General features: G+C 50.2%; 1 protein-coding gene across 1 annotated transcript in view; it reads left to right on the forward strand.

Moving 5' to 3' along the window:
• Positions 1-22,303, forward strand: part of LOC119398760 (zinc finger protein 436-like) — a 48,948-nt gene that overhangs the window by 13,774 nt on the left and 12,871 nt on the right. The window contains exons 3-4 of the mRNA XM_037665578.1: positions 20,316-20,441; positions 21,614-21,742. Of these exons, the coding sequence (XP_037521506.1) occupies positions 20,316-20,441; positions 21,614-21,742 (255 nt within the window). The remainder of the gene's footprint in view (positions 1-20,315; positions 20,442-21,613; positions 21,743-22,303) is intronic.

Genomic DNA, 22,303 nt, shown 5'->3' on the forward strand with positions numbered 1-22,303 from the left:
TTACCGACGTGCCCAGCAGCGGCTGAGCGACTGGCAAAGGATTGAAGATAGGCCTACGACGAGAGAAGCGTCGTCGTCGCATGTCATGGCTCACGGCAGCGCGGTCATCAGTCGTAGCCGCGGTGAAAAATGCGCGGCTATCGAAAGATCCCTTTGTGTGAAGAAGGCGCCAGTTCTTTTATTTATTTATTTATTTTTAGCGCCATCGAAATGAAGAAAGAATATTAAGGGGGATGCTTAGAACTCTCTAAGAAAGCGAAGGCGAAAGCTGTAGCAGTAAAAGCTTCTTAATTCGAATGTCCGCATAAACAGTATGTTGAATTATCGAAAGCGTCAACAAAACCATAAAGAAGTTCCTATTACGTCAATGCATTTTCAATTTATCAATGAGTACGTAAATCCGGTACTTATTTCGCGTAAAAGCAGTGTGAAGGCCGCAAGTTTCGTCATTCGCGACTTTGTTCTCATTGCGAGAACGGCTCAAACTGCTGTCCCACAAGCTCAAACGTGTTCTGAACATTATTACGTACCGCCACCTCAACGCGCGTGACGATAACCTTTCCTCCGGAAATATGGCTGGCCACCAGGCCCATAGGCAAGAGGGGGAGGGTCAGGGCCAACCCCCCCCCCCTCTAAATGCGTCCAGCCTTCAATATTCTCGGCAACTATTAACGCGATAGCGTCATGGCGCGTTCACACTTGGCCTCGATGGGGGCGAAAGCGGCAAAACTCACCGGAAATTCACTCGCTTCGCCGCCTAAGCGGCCGGAAAACCACGCCGCGAGGCGGACGCGAAAAAATCGGTCCGAGACCGATTTTTCCGCCACGCGAAAGCGGATCGCCTTTCCGCTTCACGGGAAGCCGTACTTTGGCTGCGCTAGCTCAAATCACGTGACGTAAACAACAGACCGCAAATTCAACATGGCGGCCAAGGCGTCGGCGGTGGCTCACATCGGCGCATTTGCAAACTACCCGTCCAGCACGACAAGACTCACAGCCTCGACAAGGACGCGTTCCTCGAGAACCTGGTTTGGATTACGATTGACAAGAACACTGGAAGTAGAAAAAGGTGTAGCAGTAGCGAGTCGGCGTGCCCCAACGTGTCTCGCTTCTTGCAAAGCCGGGTGAATCCGCCGCCGCAGCCACTGCTGCCGTGTCCGCTTATGTAGTTTCTGCTGGTGTATCTCCCGAAACGGCGGTTTGAAAAGGTGAAAGCTATTTATTTTCCGTGTTTTGCATGCTCAATTTGAATTCGGTACGAAATTAAATGCTCAGGAAACGGGGAAAAGAGAATGAATTCTCGAAGTGGCGAAGGCGGCGGCGGCGGCGACAGCATGCTGGAGAGGCAGAACAAATGTGAACATTTCCGACGCGCGCGAAAACGGTTTTCCGGCCGCTCTGGCGCTTTCGCTTTCTCTTCGCTTCTCAAGTGTGAATGCGCCTTTAGAGAGCTCGTGTCGCAGAAATTCCGCCGTCGGCGTCGGCACCGTTGGTTGTGAGCGAAAAATCGACCGTGAGCGAAAAATCAAGAAAGAAGCAAATAAAATAAAGAATAAAAATTTCGGTCCCATTGAGGATCGTACCCGAGCCATTCGAATGGCAAGCAGGTGTCCTACCACAAAGCCACGATGTTACTTGCAGCTGCTTCAGAAAAAAAAAAAACACTACATAAATGCCATGTAGTGGAAGGAGTCTCCTTAACGCATTTTGTTCGACAGGTGCCACGACGAAAACCAGCCCATTCGGCGATTTTTAGGCGCATTTGGGAGGCCATCAAACTATGTCGAAAAAGGCCGCTAAAAACACACACGAACTTTCCAACAGCTCTAAAAATGGACAACTATGTCCATCTAGCGGAAAACATATCAACAAGCAAACAGCAAACGCTGGATAATGTGCTGCCATCTGTGAGGCATTGTGAGACTCTTCATGGCCTCCGAGATGGCGAGAGCGCGGCGTGTATCTTGGAGGCCATGCGACTCTTGCTTTCGATCAAAAACCTGTACCATTCGCGCGCGCGCGCGTGTGTGTAACAATGGAAATGAATAAGTATGCACTTAGTGGTTGAAGTGCGCACTAGGGGCCCGACTTCGCTATTGCGTTCAACTCTTAAAGGCGAAGCTTAAGGGTCCCCCAATTTTTTTTTCTTTTGGCCATGAAAAGATTTTCTTTCGAACAATAGACCATTTTCAAGCACACGAGCGCCACCAACGGGCGCGCAAGCACTCATGGGAAATGTGTGTACGCCGCCGCAGCCGCCGCGACGAGCGCACGGGCCTCGCGCTGTAGCTTTCTGCTTGCGGCGTGCCAGGACTTCTTAGACACAATGAATTTGGCAAGGTGCAACATGTTACTGCGCAATTCAATCACGAACTTCAGTCTTTAGCTGCGACGGCCTCTCGATGATTTCCATCTGTCCCACTGTTGGACTAGTTGAGCGACGCAGAAGCGTCACCTTTTATTTATTTAATTTTTGGGCCCAGTGCGCCTTACGGCATAAATGAAAAAAAAAATACATCTCGGTTGCTTATGAATTGCAGGAGCGGTCTATGATTCGTGGATGCATTTGGAATCAACGTTCGTCGACACTGTCGACGAGTACAGTGTGGGGTTCTGATATTTAAAGAGTACACTCGAAAGTGCAGTCGGCATTTGGGGAAATGAGATACATTTAATGCGTCGCTCGCACTCTATATGTAACGAGCGATAAGTACATGCTAACCTCCGTTGGTGCTATAACTACAAGTTGGAATAATACTTAGAGCGAAAAAAGAAAGGAGCAGTACAAGGAAGAAAATGCACAAACCAGCGCTCACACACAACTGAAAGTTTGTTGCACGCGTGAAAAAAAACATATATACAATAATGGGACTGCGTCGCGCGTGTCATGAAGAGGCACAAAAAAGTCAAACAACCAAGAAGCATGTTTACAGTCGATTAATAAGGTCGAATTCCTTGTCATGTAACGACTGAGAAGGTTGACTGACACAAAGTGTGCCGTTATTTGTGGCATGATATGCCTCCGAAATTTCTCGCATTGTCTGATTAGGTTGATGGTACAAAATTACTGTGCTTTCGAAGATGGGATAACATTTTCATGACCGACATAGCGATACGAGATTAGACGGCTCCATTCACTGAATTTCGATGCTCGCTGAGGCGCGTATTAATATGACCAGTCTGGCCGATCTACATGTAGACACAAGAAAGAGAAATTTGCGGCTAACTCCTACACAATTTGCACAACAATTGGCATGCCTCTGACCGCATTTTTCTTTGCCCACCGCAGACCCCTGCGACCTTAATGCGACTAATCTTATTTAGTGCGGCATACACAGCCTTCACCCCCACATCGCTTCCCTACGTTCTTCAGGCCATGCGACTTATTATACATATGTGGAATAACTGCAATATTTATAGTTTCTTCATTAATTACGGATGGAGGGCGTCCGTGTTAATCTTTCTTTGTCATGCGAACAGATGTTTGCAAACCGATACAACGATACACAGGATGTACCGCTTCTTTGATCACTTTGCAGCTGGAAACTACTGCTCCTCTTATGTGCGCAAGGTTTTTTCCAATGCCGTGCGTAATCATGACATCACAATTCCTCGTTTAGCAATATTCGAATGCGCCGACGCGAAATTAAACGCCTATTTCGCTGAACACGGGCTCTATTGCCCGCAAATATGCTCCATAGTGAAACTTAAAAGCATGTATCAAGAAACTGCAAATTATCAGAGCAAGGCATCTCGCAAGTGAATTCTAGTCCCATCCCCTTTTCTTTAAACACGTTTAGAATGTGTTCACTTCTTTGTACAGCGCGTGACTTGTCAATTAAAATCAAATAATCATCTGTATACCTGAACACTGTAACACCTCTCTACAGTATGGTTCAACCCGATCACGAGCCGCTATGCCATTAATTGTCATAGCGGCTTGTGAACAAGTAATCTTTGAATAAATAAGAATTCGGTGTTCCAGCTCACATTGCTCACGATAGCACGTTTCGACGGCATGTATCGGCACGTGAAAACTCGCATGCCGCTTAACTGCTACATCCGGTATACATCCGCTCGGTAATACCTACACTGACTGCATCATTCCTTTCGCATTTCATGCGTAGAGATACATGCAGGTGCGTTCGGACATGTGTAGTATTTAGGAATAATAATAGTCAACCAGCGGTGACGCGTTTTTATTGCGATAGTAATTATATGGACAGTCTCGGCTGGATTTTGCCGTCGCCGTCGCCGCCGTCATGCACCGTAATGTATAAGTATGTATATATTGTTAAGGTGTTTAATAGACAGCACTCAACGACAATGAGTAATGGCGACAGTCACGGCAAGGCACGAACTCCCTGCGCGAGCGGCGTTCTTCTTCAAGCAACCAAAGAGGACGACCCACTAGAAGGCGCTGGAGAGGGTAACCCATTACCATGTCCCAAGGCTTCTCTACAATTACCCCGGGTACGAAAAGGGAGCCGTCCGGCGACCTAACAACTCGTCACTATGAGTGGGTCATAGTAGGCCTTGAGGCGCTCCACGTTGACAATGTCGCGCCCTCGACGGCGCATGTCCGAAGCTGGTTCGATGGGTTCGATCAAGTTGTTGACCGGGGATGTGCGCTCGACGACCCGGTATGGGCCTTCGTATTTCGGCAGCAGTTTTGAAGAAAGGCCACTTGCCGTGGTAGGGACCGAGAGACATACGAGCGCTCCAGGGAGGAACGTGAGTTCAGAAGTAGTGGTGTCATCGCGAATGCTCTTCTGCAGCTCTTGTTCCTGCGTCGTAAATGTCTTGGCAAGCTCGCGACACTCTTCAGCGAGCCTGGCTGTGTCAGAAATAGGCGCACACTCAGATGGATCCGGCTTGTATGGAAGTATCGTGTCGATGGTGTGCGACGGGTGCCTTCCGTACAGTAAGAAGAACGGCGAAAAACCAGTAGTGCTCTGAGGGGCGGTGTTATAGGCGTAGGTGACGAAGGGCAGAATGGCATCCCAATTGGTATGATCGGCGGCGACGTACATTGACAGCATGTCGCCGAGCGTTCGGTTAAAGCGTTCGGTTAGGCCATTCGTCTGCGGGTGGTAAGCAGCAGTTTTGCGGTGAACAGCATGGCACTCTTTCAGAATGGCTTCCACGACTTCCGATAAGAAGACACGGCCTCGATCGCTGAGAAGCTCTTGGGGTGGACCGTGACGCAGTATGAATCGGTGTAGTAGGAAGGAGGCAACATCGCGCGCTGTAGCCGCTGGGAGGGCGGCGGTTTCGGCGTATCGCGTTAGATGGTCAACAGCGACGATGGCCCAGCGGTTACCAGCCGAAGTCAGAGGAAGTGGTTCATACAAATCGATGCCCACGCGCCCGAATGGACGGTTAGGGCAAGGTAATGGTTGTAGACCTGCTGGCGACACGTGCGTTGCAGGTTTTCGGCGTTGGCAATCGAGGCAGGAGCGAACGAACTTCTGCACGTAGCGGTACATCCCACGCCAGAAGTATCGTTGTCGAATGCGGTGGTAAGTTTTGGATACCCCAGAGTGCGCGTATTGCGGGTCAGAGTGGAAGGCCTCGCATATTTCAGAACGCAGACTGCGGGGTATCACTAGTAGCCACTGGCGGCCGTCGGCGTTGTAATTGCGTCGGTGCAGGAGGTCGTCACGAACGGCGAAATGGTGGGCTTGACGACGGAACGTGCGAGTGGATGGTGTTGCCGTCGGATCAGTGAGGAAGTCGATCAGCGAGGTGATCCATTTATCCTTGCGCTGTTCGGTAGCGATGGTGTGAACGCTGATCGAAGCAACAGCTATGTGAGATACTGAGCAGGGGGCATTGTCGTCAGGCAAGGGAGAGCGCGAGAGGGCGTCGGCGTCAGCATGCTGGCGTCCGTTGCGGTACAGCACGCGGATGTCATAATCCTGCAGGCGAAGTGCCCAGCGGGCGAGACGGCCTGAGGGATCCTTCAATGACGACAGCCAGCATAGTGCATGATGGTCGGTGACGACATCAAATGGGCGACCATACAAATAAGGTCGAAACTTTGTAAGGGCCCATATGATCGCCAGGCACTCTTTTTCCGTGACTGAGTAATTGGTCTCGGCTCTGGTAAGCGTACGGCTTGCGTATGCCACGACATATTCGGGGAACCCTGGTTTGCGTTGCGCAAGGACAGCGCCGAGGCCTACACCGCTGGCGTCCGTGTGTACCTCCGTTGGGGCCGTAGGGTCGTAGTGGCGTAGTATGGGAGGAGACGTCAACAAACGACGGAGCTTTGCGAACGCGTCGTCACACTCGGACGACCACGAATTTAGGGGTCCGTTACTTCCAAGGAGCTTCGTCAGCGGCGATATGATGGCGGCAAAGTTACGTATGAAGCGTCGAAAGTATGAACACAGTCCGACGAAACTGCGCAGTTCTTTGACGGACGTAGGTTTGGGAAATTCGGCCACGGCCCGAAGCTTGGCCGGATCGGGAAGGATTCCGTCTTTGGACACGACGTAGCCGAGGATTGTCAGCTGCCGTGCCGCAAATCGGCACTTCTTCAGATTCAGTTGGAGGCCGGCGTTGCTCAAACGGCTCAAGACGTGCCGCAGACGTTGGAGGTGCGTGGAGAAGTCCGGAGCGAAGACGACGACGTCGTCCAGGTAACACAGGCACGTGTGCCATTTCAAGTTACGCAGAACGGTGTCCATCATGCGCTCGAAGGTCGTGGGCGCATTACGCAGACCGAACGGCATGACGTTGAACTCGTACAAGCCGTCGGGCGTGACAAAGGCTGTCTTTGGTCGAGCGTCATCAGCCATGGGTACTTGCCAGTACCCGGAGCGCAAATCGAGAGATGAAAAGAATTCTGCTCCTTGGAGGCTGTCAATCGCGTCGTCGATTCGCGGCAGTGGATAAACATCCTTGCGGGTGACCTTGTTGAGGCGTCGATAGTCCACACAGAACCGCACAGAACCGTCCTTCTTCGCAACGAGAACAACAGGAGACGCCCATGGGCTGTCGGAGGGCCGAATTACATCGCGTCGAAGCATATCGTCCACTTGCTCGTTAATTACCCGGCGTTCTGTGGGAGACACGCGATATGGACGTTGCCGCAGTGGTGGTTGGGCGCCAGTGTCGATGCGATGCGTAACAGCGGACGTGCGGCCGAGGGATGGTTGCCCGACATCGAAAGAATGACGAAATTCATCCAACAAGCACAGAATCTGCGAACGCTGGACCGACGTAAGGTTGTCAGCAATGGAGGGACCAAATACATCAGTAGGTGACGAATCAGACGTGGAAACAGCACTGATGGTGCGGGAACTGGTACAGTGCGAGTCATCGGGTGCGTCCAGAACTTGTGCGTCTTCAACGGGTTCCACTTTGCCGAGACATTCCCCTCGAACCAACGTAACAATGCACGGGGATGGGTTGGTAACAAAAACAGCGGTGCTGCCCTGAGTGACTCGCACGGTCGCGAAAGGTACCAGCAACCCTTTCCTAGTGCAGACGCGGGCAGATGGCGAAAGGAGTGCAATGGTGTCGGAGAGACCGGCGCAGTAGACCGACACAGCCGTTGACGAGTTTGGAGGCACTTTCGTATCGTCTTTGACGAGGATCTTGCTCACTGCCGATGGACTGTCTGTCGGCGTCAAATGTGAGAATGGTGAGAGTTCGATTTCGGCTTGTGCGCAACGAATTACGGCGTCGTGGCGGGAGAGGAAATCCCATCCCAGGATGACGTCGTGAGAGCATGCCGCAATTACGATGAACTCGACGTCGTACAGAACGTCTTGAATGACGACGCGAGCAGTGCATACTGCTGTAGGATGAATACTCTGGGAGCTTGCGGTACGGAGGGACATCCCAGAAAGTGGCGTCATCACTTTTCGAAGTAAGCGGCAAAGTTTTGCGTCCATAACGGATACAGCGGCTCCAGTATCGATAAGGGCCGATGCGCGAACACCGTCCACAAGCACGTCGATTACATTCGATGGACTTCGCTGAGGGCTTTCACAGTTCGATAGCGTCGCAGCCCTTGCCTCCTGGACTGCGACGACTAGTTTTCCTGCTCTCGTGCGACCGAACGTGGCCGCATGGGTGACAGTGATCGACGTCGTGGAGACGGAGAGCGGCGAGAAGCTGGAGGTGGGCGTGACGTCGGCGACATAGGTGGAGGTGGGTCGTAGAATGCACGGCTTGACTGGCTGGTGACAGGTGACGCGACTCGAGGCGGCTGCACGCGTTGACAGTAACGTGCCACGTGACCGGCGTAACCGCAAGCAAAGCAGATGGGCCGGTTGTCGGGGGTGCGCCATCGGTTCGTCGGGGTAGGACCCGCCCATGTCGCAGGACGCGATTGACTGGTCGGCTGCTGAAATGACTGCATGGCGGGCTGCAGTCGGGGCCGAGGGATGACGTCAGCATATGTAGCCGGCACACCCGCCTCAAAGAACGGAGGTCTAGCGGCGGCTTCGGCGTAACTCATTGGGGCAGCCGCAGGAATTACTTGGGGCGTCCTGGCGACAACTTGAGCGTAACTCTGGGGCGCAGGAGCCGGAGGTTGCGGGTGGTACTCAGGCATGACCTCCGCAATTTCCTGTTCAATTGCTCGGCGGAGAGGAGGGCCTTATATATATATATATATATATATATATATATATATATATAAGGCCCAAAGAACAATAATTCAGAAAAATGCTTCGGAAGCGCGGAATCGAACCAGGGACCTCTTGTTCCGCAGCGAGCGGCGCTATCCACTACGCCACGAAACGCAGATCCTCCACGTACCTAACGGCGAGCGTTATATACACACCCTTTAGCGCTGGACGGACTCGGAGACAGCAGGCGATAATAAGCGTTCCTTCATTACCAGCGAGATGGCGCTAGGAGCCCGACGGGCGCATTTAAAAGTCGTCGGCGAGCTCGCTCGCTTCTTCTTATATTTGCGCATGGGAGAAGCTTGCCCTTCCGCTGTCTGCTCGCGCGGTTTTCTCGTGGTGAGGGGAAGAGGTATGTTTCACGCTTTCACCGTGATGTCCGCGCTCATGTTACCGAGCGAACGAAAGTCACTCGATCTCAAGGGACGCCGCTAAACGAACAAACAGAAGATGAGCGCGAACTATCAAGTGTCACAGCTCGACACTTGAAGCACGCTAGTTTCCTTCGCTGCTTCGGCCGCCTTTGCAACAAAAGCGATGTTCAAACTGAGAGTATCCATTGGCGAGCCTCACTTCGTATAGCATTAGTTCCTTGCTATCGCATTCATTGCTTCGGCCTTGCGGCGAAACTGTGACTTTTTTTCGTTTGGTGCTCCCACGGCACCAACGAAGAGCGAGCGACGGAACAGCCGGCGGGCTCGCCGTGCACACTTTTCCCATAATGCTTCGCGCGCCCGCTGGGAGTTCTGGGATTGCTTGAAAATGGTCTATTCGGCCTTGGCAACCCCCCCTCCCCGCCCCTGAAAAAAAATCCTGGCTACGTGCCTGCCGGCAACTGATCATTCGTCCACCACAATGTAGGAAGTGAGTTTTGTGCCAGCATGCGGACCACGGCTGAAGCTCTTCATATTCAACACCTTCCATCACGTTTGAGATTTGTGACATTGCGTGCGCATTGCCCGAAGTCAAAAATCACACCATCTCCCGCTAAAGGGGACCATGAGGTGATGCGAAGCAGTGTTTCGTCATGTAGAGCCCGCGTTTCAGAGGTGGAGTGGTGAGGGGGAAAGGGGAGAGGGGAAGTGGAGAGGGGGAGGGGAAATGGAAGGGGGATGGCGGAGGGGGATGGGGAAAGAGGGAAGGGGAGGGGAGAGGGAAAAGGGGGTGGAGAGAGGAGGAGTGGGGAGGGGAAGTGGAGAGGGGGTGGGAAAGGGAAATGAGAGGGGGAACGGGAAGGCAGGAGGTGATGTGGATAGGGAAAGGGGAGAAAGGGAGTGGAGAGGGGAAGTGCAGAAGGTTTGCGCATGCGCAGTAAGGGTGGTCACGCCGCACACCACCACCGGATTGAATACGCTATAAGATGCTTCACATCTAAAACAAGCTACCGAGTGCCGCATCCGCGGTGGATGAAACCATTGTCGCCAGACGCGATCGTAGCGTCCACGCACTTCTGAAGGCACGCGCGCGGCTACGCGCCCAGAATCGAAACGAAAATGCTGAGCACCACATCTGGTGCTGAATAAACATGGCTCGCTAATGCACAATAATGGATGGCGTATACGCAATTCTGAAGGCACGCGACGAAAGCGTTACTCTTGTTTGTGGCAGCTTCGACCCCAGTCGCTATTGACGCCATCACAAAAAGAGCCCACGCAGTTTGCGTTCACCGAGTAAAATAAAAAAAATCACAGCATATCCACGGAGTGAATGATGATGATTGGGCGAAGCTGCGGAGGTTCATCGGTAAACCGTGAATCTTCCGTGAATTCTGCCCAGTACAGCATCACCGACGTGAGATCGGGCGCGTTTATACTAAAGGTTCGATGAGTTATGACGACTTGCAGCTAACTTTAATTTTACATGTACGCTGTGAATTTTGATTGTTTAGAAAACCATTACTTTAGAAAACATCTGGCGTCTTTCGTTAAGCAGCTGGCGTCTTTTCGTTTTGCTTTAGATACATCTGGCGTTCTTTCGTTTTGCTTTTACAAAACATCTGGCGTCTTTCGTTGGTTTATTTCATCAATCAACGGCGTTTTGAACAAAATTTTTATTGTTTAATCACGCACAGGAGAAATCTCACCAGGCACTACCTTGGAGGTAAGCAATGGCTGCTAATGGGAATGAGAGACAGAAGAAGTCGGCTTTTAGCTAACACTTACACTTCTACTTCTACTAACGTTTCCTACTGGAACATACCAATGGCTGCTAATGGGGAATGAGAGACAGAAGAATTCGGCTTTTAGTTAACGCGCACGCTGCGAATTTTTTATTGTTCAACAACGCACAGGAAAAATCTCCCACCGGCACCACCTTGGAGGTCAAAGCGTAAGACTGGTTACGCACTACGACGACTACGACTACGAGGGACGAACGGGTGCCGCCTTAAGGAGCTTCGTCCCTAAAAAACGAAACAAGTTTGCCCCAGCCGCTGAAGCCTTCGTCACCCAAAAAGCGATTGTGGAAAAATTGTGAATGGCGACCGTAGCTCTCTGAAGGTCCGCGGCCGTTTCGGTTGTTCGCGAAAGCTGTTTTCGCTGCTTTGAGTCGCACATTTGCGTCGCTTCATACTTGGCGAGCTCCGAGGGTCGTCCCAATTAGCCTGGCGGCCGCCAAATATGACCGAATGAACGAGAGTTTGAAGACATTAAACCAGTGGTCTCAAACACGCGGCCTGCGACTTTATTACGAATAAAAGGTTTGTGATGTTGCCAAATGATACTCGCATTATTTACTGGCCTATTGAGATTAATAACGCTTTGTTCGGGTAAGCTACAGAGGCGGGGCTGATATCGAGCATTCTTTTTTCCTGAGGCACAGCATGGGTCACCGTGTGTTGAAGTACGACCGCGGAACAAAATCCATAGATTTGAGAATCGGCGTCCGCATTTGAGCCATTACGGACATCAGTATGGACATGTTTCTTGAAGCCGGACGGCGAGAATCCCGTTCTGGAATAACGCATATATGATATATGGGAAATGAGCTTTTTTCAAATGGCAGAGTGAGGTCATATTTTGTTGGTATCGCTCCCCATTCCTCTTCCTCGCTCACTTCAACCTTCTTTACGCTCCCGGCCCTTGTGGGAATGAAATTGAGACCACTGCATTGCAATATACATACGTTGACCGCCATAGGCTTGCGCACGGGGAAGTCTGGGGGGAGGCATCCCCCTCTCCTAGTCACGTAAGAAGGAGGAGGGGGTGCAAAGTCAGCCCCATACAATGACTGAGTAGGGAGTGGGGGGCGCTGCGACGAACCTTCGCCCCCCCCCTCCCAATGAGGAACCCTGCGCAGCCTGTGTTGACCGCCTCCAGAGCGCGCGACCGAATTATCAGACCTTTTAAATTACAGGGGTCGAATTAACGAAGCTTTACTGTAGACCCAAGCAAAATTGAAAAAAAAAATCGGGGAAGGGGTTTGACGCCTTCTCTCCTTTGCGTCTACCCCAATGGTGCAAAGCACTGGCAGCTGGGCGCCCCGCAAGACCAGCGCCAACGGCGCACCGGCATTCCCGCCGTCACCCCCGTCCGAGAATGGAAGCGCCCGAGCGCGACGCGCGCATCGAGCTCTCAAGACAACGGTCTGTCTGGATCACGCGTTTGGCCCGGAAAGCTGCGTCTGTGCTTCGCCTGAGACGCCTTCCCGTCGCTCCCTGAGCCCGCTGCAAGGGCGGCTGGATTTCGTTCAACTCCAAGCAGCTGCTGGGCTCTCGTGCAAGCCTTTGTCGCAAGGCAGGTATGACGACAGCTTCATTTCCTGTTTCACGCTATTGTATACTAGCTCCGATAAATATTAAACATGTGGCAGAAAGGCGAAGTGCGCTGCTGTTGCCGTAAAACTGTTCTACATGTCTCGCTTAACGCAGCCGCTTCGCCATTCCCCGTTGGTCTTCATCACGGTGTAAGAAAAATAATTTAGGTGTGGACACTCTCCGCCCGCCGCGAAGGAGAGCGCGTCCAGACAGGGTTGCCGTTGGGTAGATTTGAAAAGGAGCCAGAACTCAAACTAAAAGTAGCCAAAGTAGCCATTCCAATTAATTTTGTCGCCAGTTTTGTAGCCAAATAGAATAGAAGCTGTATTATTAGTAGAGATTTCCTTATTGAACAATAAATACTACCCTTTTGAATACAAACAAGACCACAGGAATGAGAGCCCGATTTTTACCATCTTACTTGGTCTTCAAGCCACAGATAAGTTGAAAATAAATAAATAAATAAATTCAGTGAAACTGCATATCGTTTATGTAGAATACCTTTTCAAGTTCTTGCCAGGTGCCGAGCGTCTTCCGAACATTCCAGCCAACAATTCAGTAGGGACATTCAACGTTGAAGCAGTTTTTCTTTGACGCCGTAGACCGAATTTCATTAGTAGAGTTTACATAATACCAGTCTAGCTTCAGAAAGTAACATCTGACCGAAGATGAACAGCCCAGTCATTGTGTTACGAATGTCTGTTTTTGTCAAGTTCATACGAGTACACAAGCTGCGCATCATAATGACTACCCTGCGCTTAGCATCAGCATAGATGGCGAGCGTCGTGAGCAGCGCGCTAGCCACGCGTTTGCCAACATGCACGCAACTTCACCGCGCTTTGCGTTGTAGTGCCTCGGTGCGCAGTAGCCTGCTGGTGAGGGGAGGCCGCCCGCGCGCATTTTTTCCGCACAGAAAAACTTCGAGACATTGTATTTGATGCGCAAATAATAACAGAAGATGGATACTCCATGCTCCAAAATATAAGTTCAAAAGTAGCCAGAAAGTAGCCATGGAGCCAACCTGAAATTTTCGTCGCCAGACAGGCTAGTAAAGTAGCCAATTTGGCGCAAAGTAGCCACCAACGGCAACCCTGCGTCCAGATAATGTTCGCCTTTAATACATGCGCCGGCCGCAGTTTCGTGGGGGGCGCTGCGACATGGGGGCTTAAGAAACCTATTGCGACGAGGCGAACGCGCGTTTTTCTTCATTTTTTTTTTCACCTCATTGCATTTTTTCACGGCTAGTTTTCATACGGCCACGGTGTAAACGGCGCACCCGACGCACATAGCGTCCCTAACAGCGTTGCGTACGTAAAAGCGCGGCGTCTTGCTTAGAGCGCGTGAGCAGTCTTTCTGCTCGCTGACTTCTCACGTGCGCAACGCCGTTACGGACGCTACGCACGCAGCTCGTCTTCTATAGTACATGCGCCGGCCGCGGTTGCGTGGGAGGCGTTGCGACATGGGGGCCGAGAGGAGGAAAGAGGCGAACATTATGTGGACGCGCCGTCGGGCGGAGTGTCCACACCTAAATTATTTTTCTTACACCGTGGTCTTCATGGACATCGAATACAGTAATGTTTCCTTTTTGAAACAGTGGCTGTTTTCTGTGAAGTGAGGGTGACTCATGACGAATATTGTTAGTGAGATTTTTGTAGGCACGCGGCTAGTGAAAAACACTCCCTAGGGCACATGCGCCGAATTCGAAAACCGTCATGAGCCTCTCATCAAATATGGATGTGCCCACTACGGCAGAGGGGCGGCCGGCAAGCCGGAGCGTTTTGGACGCCTGAGTTTCGGCTGTTCGCCTTCGCTTAAATGTACAATTTGTGCGCTCGCGCAAGCGACTTGATGTGTTAAAAAGCCGCTTTTTAGAACCCTGCCTGAAACCTTCGTCAGAACACGAGGAACGGGGATAGCATTGCGTTGGGGAAGTCGCCCCTCGGTCACCTGACGATGGACGCAAAGCCACCAAGCAACCGTTTATGCTCTATTCTATCAGTGCTCTTACAATTCCTTGCTTTAATTTGCTGCCATTTCCTCGCGTCTCTAATGCCTTAAACGCCTACCTCGTTATTCTGATCTTTTTAGGCGTAGCTCGTTTGAACTCTTTAGGTGGCGACGTCATACACGAATTATTCAAGGCCCCTTTCTTATCGAAAAGTCGTTGAACGCGAAGCTTTCTCGCTTCCAAACTGAATCAAAGTTCAAAGCGAACGACCACGCAACGAATCAATGAAATGCCGTGCGACCCCATGCGATGTATATATTTTATTTGATTGCTTGTATTAAGTTTGCATTTTTTGAACGTTGAGGTTGAATGGAGACACATTTCGTTAAGTTGCATACCCTTTATTTTAGACTACATATCCGTTGATTAAACGCACATACACTTCCACGGACGACTATACATTTGCACAGCATCGCCTTGTGGTGGCTGTGGTAGACGGCCAGATGATCTGCGTAACCTGACACAGCCTGCTTGGAAATGTGAGATCAATGCAGGAACGGTGTTGCGTCGTGGGTATCTGTAGCGTCCCTTTCAACGAGTGTCGATCTAGCGTGATCTAGTTGCGGGCACGCTCGCCCTTGCTTTCGCGTACGGCAGCCTCTTGTTCTGCCGTGCGCTGCACCCGCGTTTTAGCCATTGTGATGCCTCCGGTAATGCATTGCGTGACTCCCGTAATGCAATGCATATCGTCTGTGTGCCGTGGCCTTGTAGTTGCGATTGTTCCTATCGGTACAACTGCGAACGCACTCAGTAGCGTTCTATGATGTCGTGGCCCATTCCATTGTGCGCGCAGTTGCGTAACTTGGCTCCCCTGCAGTGCGTATTCGGCGTTCACGGATGTTCAGGGAGAGTAGAGAAATGTGGCCGTCGAATGGTGCGCCGGTCGCATTCGTATTTCTATGCGCCGTTTTCCAATAATTCTTGCTCTCTCGACCATGGGCTTGGCTGCTACCAGCCGTTTCTGATATGACAATCTGATCTTTATGTCGAGGCGACTTGTCATTTTTACGTCGCCACATTTCATTGTTGCCCGGGTATGGACACATGACCGTCTTTGTTGGCTGTACGAACTGAAGTGTTGCGCTGCTAGGCACGCGGATGAATGTCCAATTTCCGCCATAAAGCGAGGAAATACTTCAGGGTCACCCTTGAAACGCACCTGCAACAACGCTCTGGGACCCAGCCCTAGCAAAATACCTAGGAAAGTTAACATAAAAACTACGCCTTGGTGACATGGTGGTTCGTGAGTGCTTGCCGCAACTTGCAAACGTGTTAGTGAAAGCGCACATTTCAACAGCAGAGTGCTTCGCTGCCTGCCTAAATATCTGTTGTTGCCTGCTGTATTTTTCAACACAGAGGTGTTTTATGCCGGAGTCCACCAAGACTTCAGTGACTTCTTTCCCTCACGGATATGACGCTCATAAAATGGGCACTTACGGATGAGAAAGAAAACGATAAGGGAAAGTTCGCGCGCGGGGAATCGAACCTACGACATCTCGGTCCGCGACGATAAGTGCCCGGCGCACTACCGACTGAGCTGCCGAGGAAGATGCACAGCATTCCACAAGCGCGCCTTGTAGCTCTGACACGTTCCCTCTCGCACGGCGCTCTCTGTTGGCGGGGCGGGACGTAACGGTGCCGCCATCTGTGAGCGGTACAGTGAATTGATGCGCCATGACACTTGCTAGCGCCGATAGAGAATGATTCGGCGACGATTGCGCGCCGGCAGGTTTCGCCGGCGCGCAATCTCGTCGGCCACGTTTAAAGCGTCTCCACACCAGCGAAAAACAATGGCCGCGTCAGCATCGGGGAGTCGCCCTAGAAGCAGTTACGTTGTTTGCCCTTCGCTTCGCGTAAGCGAGGGACGGCTCGTGGTCGGAGTAGTGCAGCTTCCACATGCACCAATGGTGTTTCTACGCAGCTGACTGCTTCAAGTGCGAAAGCACCGACTAATAAAACTGCAGCAATAAGCGCTTCAGAAAGGTAACGATGTCGACGGACGAATGTCGTGCCTTGGTGAAGCGAGACCAGCGAGGCCAGAGGGACGTGGAACGCCTGCGCGCGCTCACGGCGCAAGCTACGAACCTCTGCCTCCCGTGCTGCGGAAGAGCAGTGTGGTAGATGCATGAGCACAGGCGCAGGTTACCCTATTACTCGGTAGCGCATATCGTGCCCGTTTCTCTCCTTTATTGACGACGCTCTCAAGAAGTGCATATCGAGTACCAGTGTTTATTATGTGCTGGTTGTCATCTTTGCGCGCTATTCACGATACGCTGTGTCCAGGTATATGTTAACAACTTCAGCTACCACAACGGTTAAATCATGACCGTGGGGGTTAGTCGTCGCGGTGGAGATATGCCACTAGGAATCAACAAGGTTACATCCTCGTCAAACGGTGCTATAGCTGCCAAACACCAGTAGATATTGTACAATGTCTCATATATCACTACACAATAAGCACTTCTTCTGTGAAGACACGTTTCACATTCGTTTTATGCGGATTCCTATGACTGACGGATCAGCCTTGTTTTCTTCCCTAATATTCAAAGTTTGAATGCAGAAGGATACAGCAGCAGGCCTGAGGGAAATTCCTTGCAGCGCGTCACTGACATTTCTGCCGTGAAGCGAATAGTTGGACAGCGTAATGAGAAGATTCTGCACGATTTTCACTCACGTGGCACCTTTTTGTTGATCACAGACAAGATAAAAAAACGTATCAAGGCGTACGTGTTTCCTATAATCTTTTTTTTTTGCTTAAAGAGGCACTGAACTGAAACGGGCAGAAATGAGAAAAATATATTGATCATAGGCTTGGTCTGACGGTCCCGACGTGGGAGTCGCCCGCTGCGCGCTGACGCGCGCCTTGCAGCACCCAAATAAAGTTTTTTCAACCAACCAACCAACCTTCCTTCATAGGAATCGGTATCAGACGAAAGTGAAACGTGTCGTCACAGAAGTAGTTTAATGTTTATAGGTCATTAGTATATCACAGCTTGTGCAATGTCTACTGTTGTTTGGCAGATATAGAATCGCTCGATGGTGGACGCACCGTACGCACGTTGACTCTGTACCGACGACAAACGCCCATGATCATGATTTAACACTTGCGGTAGCTGAAGTTCTTAACACATACGTGGACACCGCGTATGGTGGATCCCGCGCAAAGATGGCATCAACAAGCACATAATAAACACTAATGCTCGATATGCACTCCTTCAAAGCGTCGTGATATGCGAGGAGAAACGCTACGCGCGTCGTGTCTTCCCTCTAGCCTGTCCGTTACTTCTCACAGTGCGAGCGGTTAACGCGATGTGACAGCCAGGCGAGCGTCGGGGAGCTATTTGTCGATATCGATGGATGCTATGAGCGAGGCTTGCGCTAAAGGCGCCACCTAACGGTGTGTCAAAACGTTGACGAAAAATAATTTCTGTTGGAAACGCACCGAATGGGACGGACCATAAAGTTTCTTACGATAATACCTAGAGAGGAATCTGGCGCTAGTGTCTGCGCGGGCTCCTTGAGCGGCGCTTCAACCACCATGGGAATGATGGGAAGTACAGGCTTCGGATTTGCTTCGGATGGATTAGGGTCTTGAGATTCGCGACGCTCCTTTGCCGAGTGTAAAACAAAGCGATATGAAGTTATTTCCAATTCAAACTTGCTTTATTAATTTGTATGTAAAACTTCTTGCAAAAGTCTGCGTAACCGTGAGTTAGAACTGAAACCTGGACATTATTCAACCACCAGGGTATGCATTGCTCTGCAATTGTGTTCCAGATTTGGCATCACAATATAATGAATTATTTTCTTTGCAACACTTGAAACAAACACGCTTGTCTTTCCCTCGAAAGTACGCATTATTTATTTATGGAAATAACAGTACCGTATTGAGTGAGAGACACTTAATGTATCATCTGCTGCGATGCCAGATGCGTCTGTCCAAGTGGCCTGCCCCCAACGCATATCTAGTTTTGTTGTCAAGTCGAGTCAAAGGAGCGTGATGGTGCGTCTACTTAGCTTTGCCGTCGTTTTGCAGTTGATTTTAAAGAGTTTTGACGAGTAGCACTTATCACAAAACGCTAACTCTATGCAATTTCCTGCATTGGCATGAGACGCTACATCTATGCGCAGCGGTGAGCGCACGACGCTTTGCTAAATCTGTCAGATACTACCTGTAAAGCAGCGACGTGGCAGCAAATTAAGAAACCTAGCGGTGTTCAGCCTCTTCGAGCAACAAAGGCACTGCTCGAGGGCTTTGCAATCCACTGCCCACTGCCCCTGCCCACGCCTCGCAAAGAATGAAACTGAAACTGTAGAAAAAGATCCGTAGACAGCTCGCTAGCTAACGAAATCCAATCCGAAGCCTGTGCTCCCCATCATTGCCATGGTGGTTGAACGATCGCAGCGCCAGTTTCCTCTCTAGGTTATTGTATGAAACTTTATGGGACGGACGTTGCAACCACTGATCTCCACTAGGAGGAGCTGGATGGCGCATCGAGCACGCGGGCGTACAGCCACCGGAAGCCGCCGTTTTTGTCCCGGAAGAGACTTTTTCTCTTCTTTTTTAAAGAAATACCTGGTAGCCCAGTAAACTGTACGAATCGACCGCAAAAGTCGTCAGGGAAGACATTTCACGCGCAAGTACCTCAAAGTTGCATTACTTTTTACGCATTTTGTACGTTGCAGCATTCCGCCGTATGCGGACGGTGTAGGCACGGCGTCTGTCATCTTTCGTGTAGCGCTCGTCGGCGTCTAAAGTGAGGCGTAATCGCAGAGTTTCAAAAAATTAAAAAGAAAAGCGATCATAACAACACCTACCCTCCCCCCCCCCCCCCCCCCCGACAGAATATTTGAATTGCGCCACGTACACAGACAGAAGACGTCAGCTTCCGGGACAAACGGGGGACCTTCCGGTGTTTCACAAGCGCCCGCCTGGCTGAGCGGGGATGCGCCGTCCTGCCTTTTTAATGGACGTCAGTCGTTGCAACAGCCCGTTTTTCTTGTTTTTTTTCAGCCTGGTGGCCCAGGTGTCAACGCCCCGTTATAAATGGGACACTCATAGCATCCATCCATCCAAGAGCACTGCGAGAGGCAGGTGTGGAAGATAAATGGCGCGTTCATGTCACCTCCATAATGTGTTTGGTGGTAGCTGGGCGCGCTTGCCATCACCGTGGTCCGAGTGGTCATGGGTTTGATTCCCGTCAATGGAGGTTTTTTTATTGCTTTTTTTCTTTGCCATCTGATGGCGCTCATTTCGCTGACGTACTTCCGTGACGGAAATACGTCGTGAAAATCTTGGTGAACCCCGGCATAAAATACTTTCGTGTTAAAATATCGAAAATCAACTGGGAAGAAGCGACTGTTCCTGAGCTCATTTCACATATTTTGAAGAGTTGGCTGTATTTCTGGAGGAAAATGCGCGTGGCGGCTGCAGGCGAGCGCGCGCGGAGCTGCGCATCGACGGTCGTTACAACAAGCGTTCCCGCAACGGAAGCAGGTGGCGTGCATTCCTGTCGTGCGACTTCCCTTTCTCCACCTCTACTTTACTGCCCTCTCTCCACTTTCCACAGCGGCACTGAGAGATGCCCCACCCGGGAGCATTGTTCGCTGCGTGTGCCGTTCGTGCTGTCTAGGAACCGTAGTGGGAACGGAGTGGGTTGAGATACGCGTGCGAGGGCTGCCGTGGTACGCACGCCCATTTCCGCTGATATTAAACGTCACCCCCTCTAGTTCACGGCGCGGCCGACGGACGCGGCTGTTTGTGAAAAACGCATTGAATTCATTGTTTTGCTCCAGTTTACACCTGTAAGCGGCGTTGTGTTACCGATTTCAGCACCCAAGCATTCAGTTGGCTTCAAGTAATGCTTTACTGATGTCGAACTGTGATAGGTGATTTATGTTACAGGGATCCAGCCATGGCCAAAGCCGAGATATGGACGTCTCAACAAGCATCGAGCCCTGTCCAAGGATCTGCAAGGAAAATCTGCGAGAATAGGAGTCAAGACTCCGCCACACTAAGAGCAGACAAACGGTTAGTAATCTGTGTGCGTCACACGTTTCTGACATGTTAGAAATTCCCTTGCACTCGTAGTTCAATCCCGGTTATCTTTCATTTATAAAAATTGCTGCTTTCTATCGCGCAATTTTGTGTTTTACTAATCTTCATTATATGATGAACAATCGCACTTTAATAGTGTACTGTATAATACTCGTTGCGGACGTACCGAGGTTATTATACAGTCTCTTTTTTTGTTTTGTTTTTACGAGTGTAATTATTAAGCTGACCTGTACCGACAGTTGCAGATGCGAGATCGAACTGTACACGATCCGAAAACCGTGTGTCCGAACCGAAGTTTTGGCCAGAATTGAAGCCCAACCAATATTTTCATGGCGTGCCCGTATACCCGAACTCATCCTACCCAATCTTGACGACTAACGAGTACAGTGGTGTACGTGAATGGCAAGTGATTGTAGATACGGGCTCAAAGCCATGCGGATGTGTACGCCTAGACGCTTCCACTTCTGAACTAAGCCATGCCACTGGCTTTGCGCAGGCGAAACATTGTTCGAAGGAGCTTCGCATAATCTCCGGGTTCCCGATATGGCTGCTAGAATATCTCTCCATTATCTAAGCCATCTCACTACACTGCGCCAACCGTACTGCATGCCAAGCTTTGTGTAGGCAATAGTGACCAATTAGCGATAGGACAAATACAGACTAAATATTAATAATAATAATTTTATTAGTGACAGTCTTGTTTCTCTTCGAAGCACTTCCGGTCGAGCACTTCTGGTTTACCGAATACTCAGAAAGTCTTCTAAAAATAAAACTGGTATGAACTCGATGGTTCTGGTTCGAGTCAACAGTTATGCATCTGATATCGGAGCATATGTTTACAAAAGATAAGGGCCAGTGAACTGTCAGGATGATTATTGAAAATTGATTGAGTTCATTGAACGAACAGACGCCTTTGAATGAAAGAGCACGCTGCACTTCAATGCGTACCGCTTCTGTGTACGAATGAAGAGCCCCATGAGGACAGATTCAGTTCTACTTGTGCTCATTTGGTTCTTTTTTTATTCATCACAGCCGCGATGCAAAATGTGACAGCACATTTTTCGATAATCCCTTTTTCTTTACTACGCGTGTTATTTAACTAATATTTAGTCCTGATACGTGATTTCTGTAATATTTTACTGCAGGAGTCCAGCTGTGACCAGAGCCAAGAGACAGACTTGTGAACCAGCCCAATCCAGCTCTGTCCGAGATTCTCCAGGAACAAGCGCCATGAGTAGGAGGCAAGGCTCAGCCGCATTGGCAGCGGACAAAGGGTTAGTAATTTGAATTCATCACGCGTTAACGAAATATTGTGTGAAATTGAGTGCGCACGTTATCCAACCAAGGTTATGTTTTCTTTATAGATATTACTGTTCTCTTCTGGATAACTTTTGCCCACTCTGAAATGAAATGTCCTCATTCATTACATTTAGCGAGCTAATGGAGGTGGAAATACAGCTATAGATGTCGGGTGCTCTGATTGGTGTTTTCATAAATGAAGCATAGGGGCTGTTTTGCGTTTGATTTGTGATCAGTGCCTCTACCAAATGAATCCAACAGGCAGTTATGCCAAGGAAAGCATGGGGGACAGTAATTGTTGCCTTTAACTATAGTGCGCATATTGGGATGTAAATTGAAAACAATTAATGTGGACGAAACATCACGCTATTCTTCTTTAGGATGCGAATCCAACCTTCGAATCCCCCATCCGACGCTGCAGCAATTGAGCTACGCCGCAAGGCGCTTTCCCGTCAGTTAAAGTAAATTCCGTGTACGTCATCATTACAAAACCACCCTTAAGGACAACAATTATTGCCCGTGTGAAGAAGCTGCGC

This window comes from Rhipicephalus sanguineus, chromosome 7 (genome assembly GCF_013339695.2).
Source record: "Rhipicephalus sanguineus isolate Rsan-2018 chromosome 7, BIME_Rsan_1.4, whole genome shotgun sequence".
Classification (NCBI taxonomy): Eukaryota; Metazoa; Arthropoda; class Arachnida; order Ixodida; family Ixodidae; genus Rhipicephalus; species Rhipicephalus sanguineus.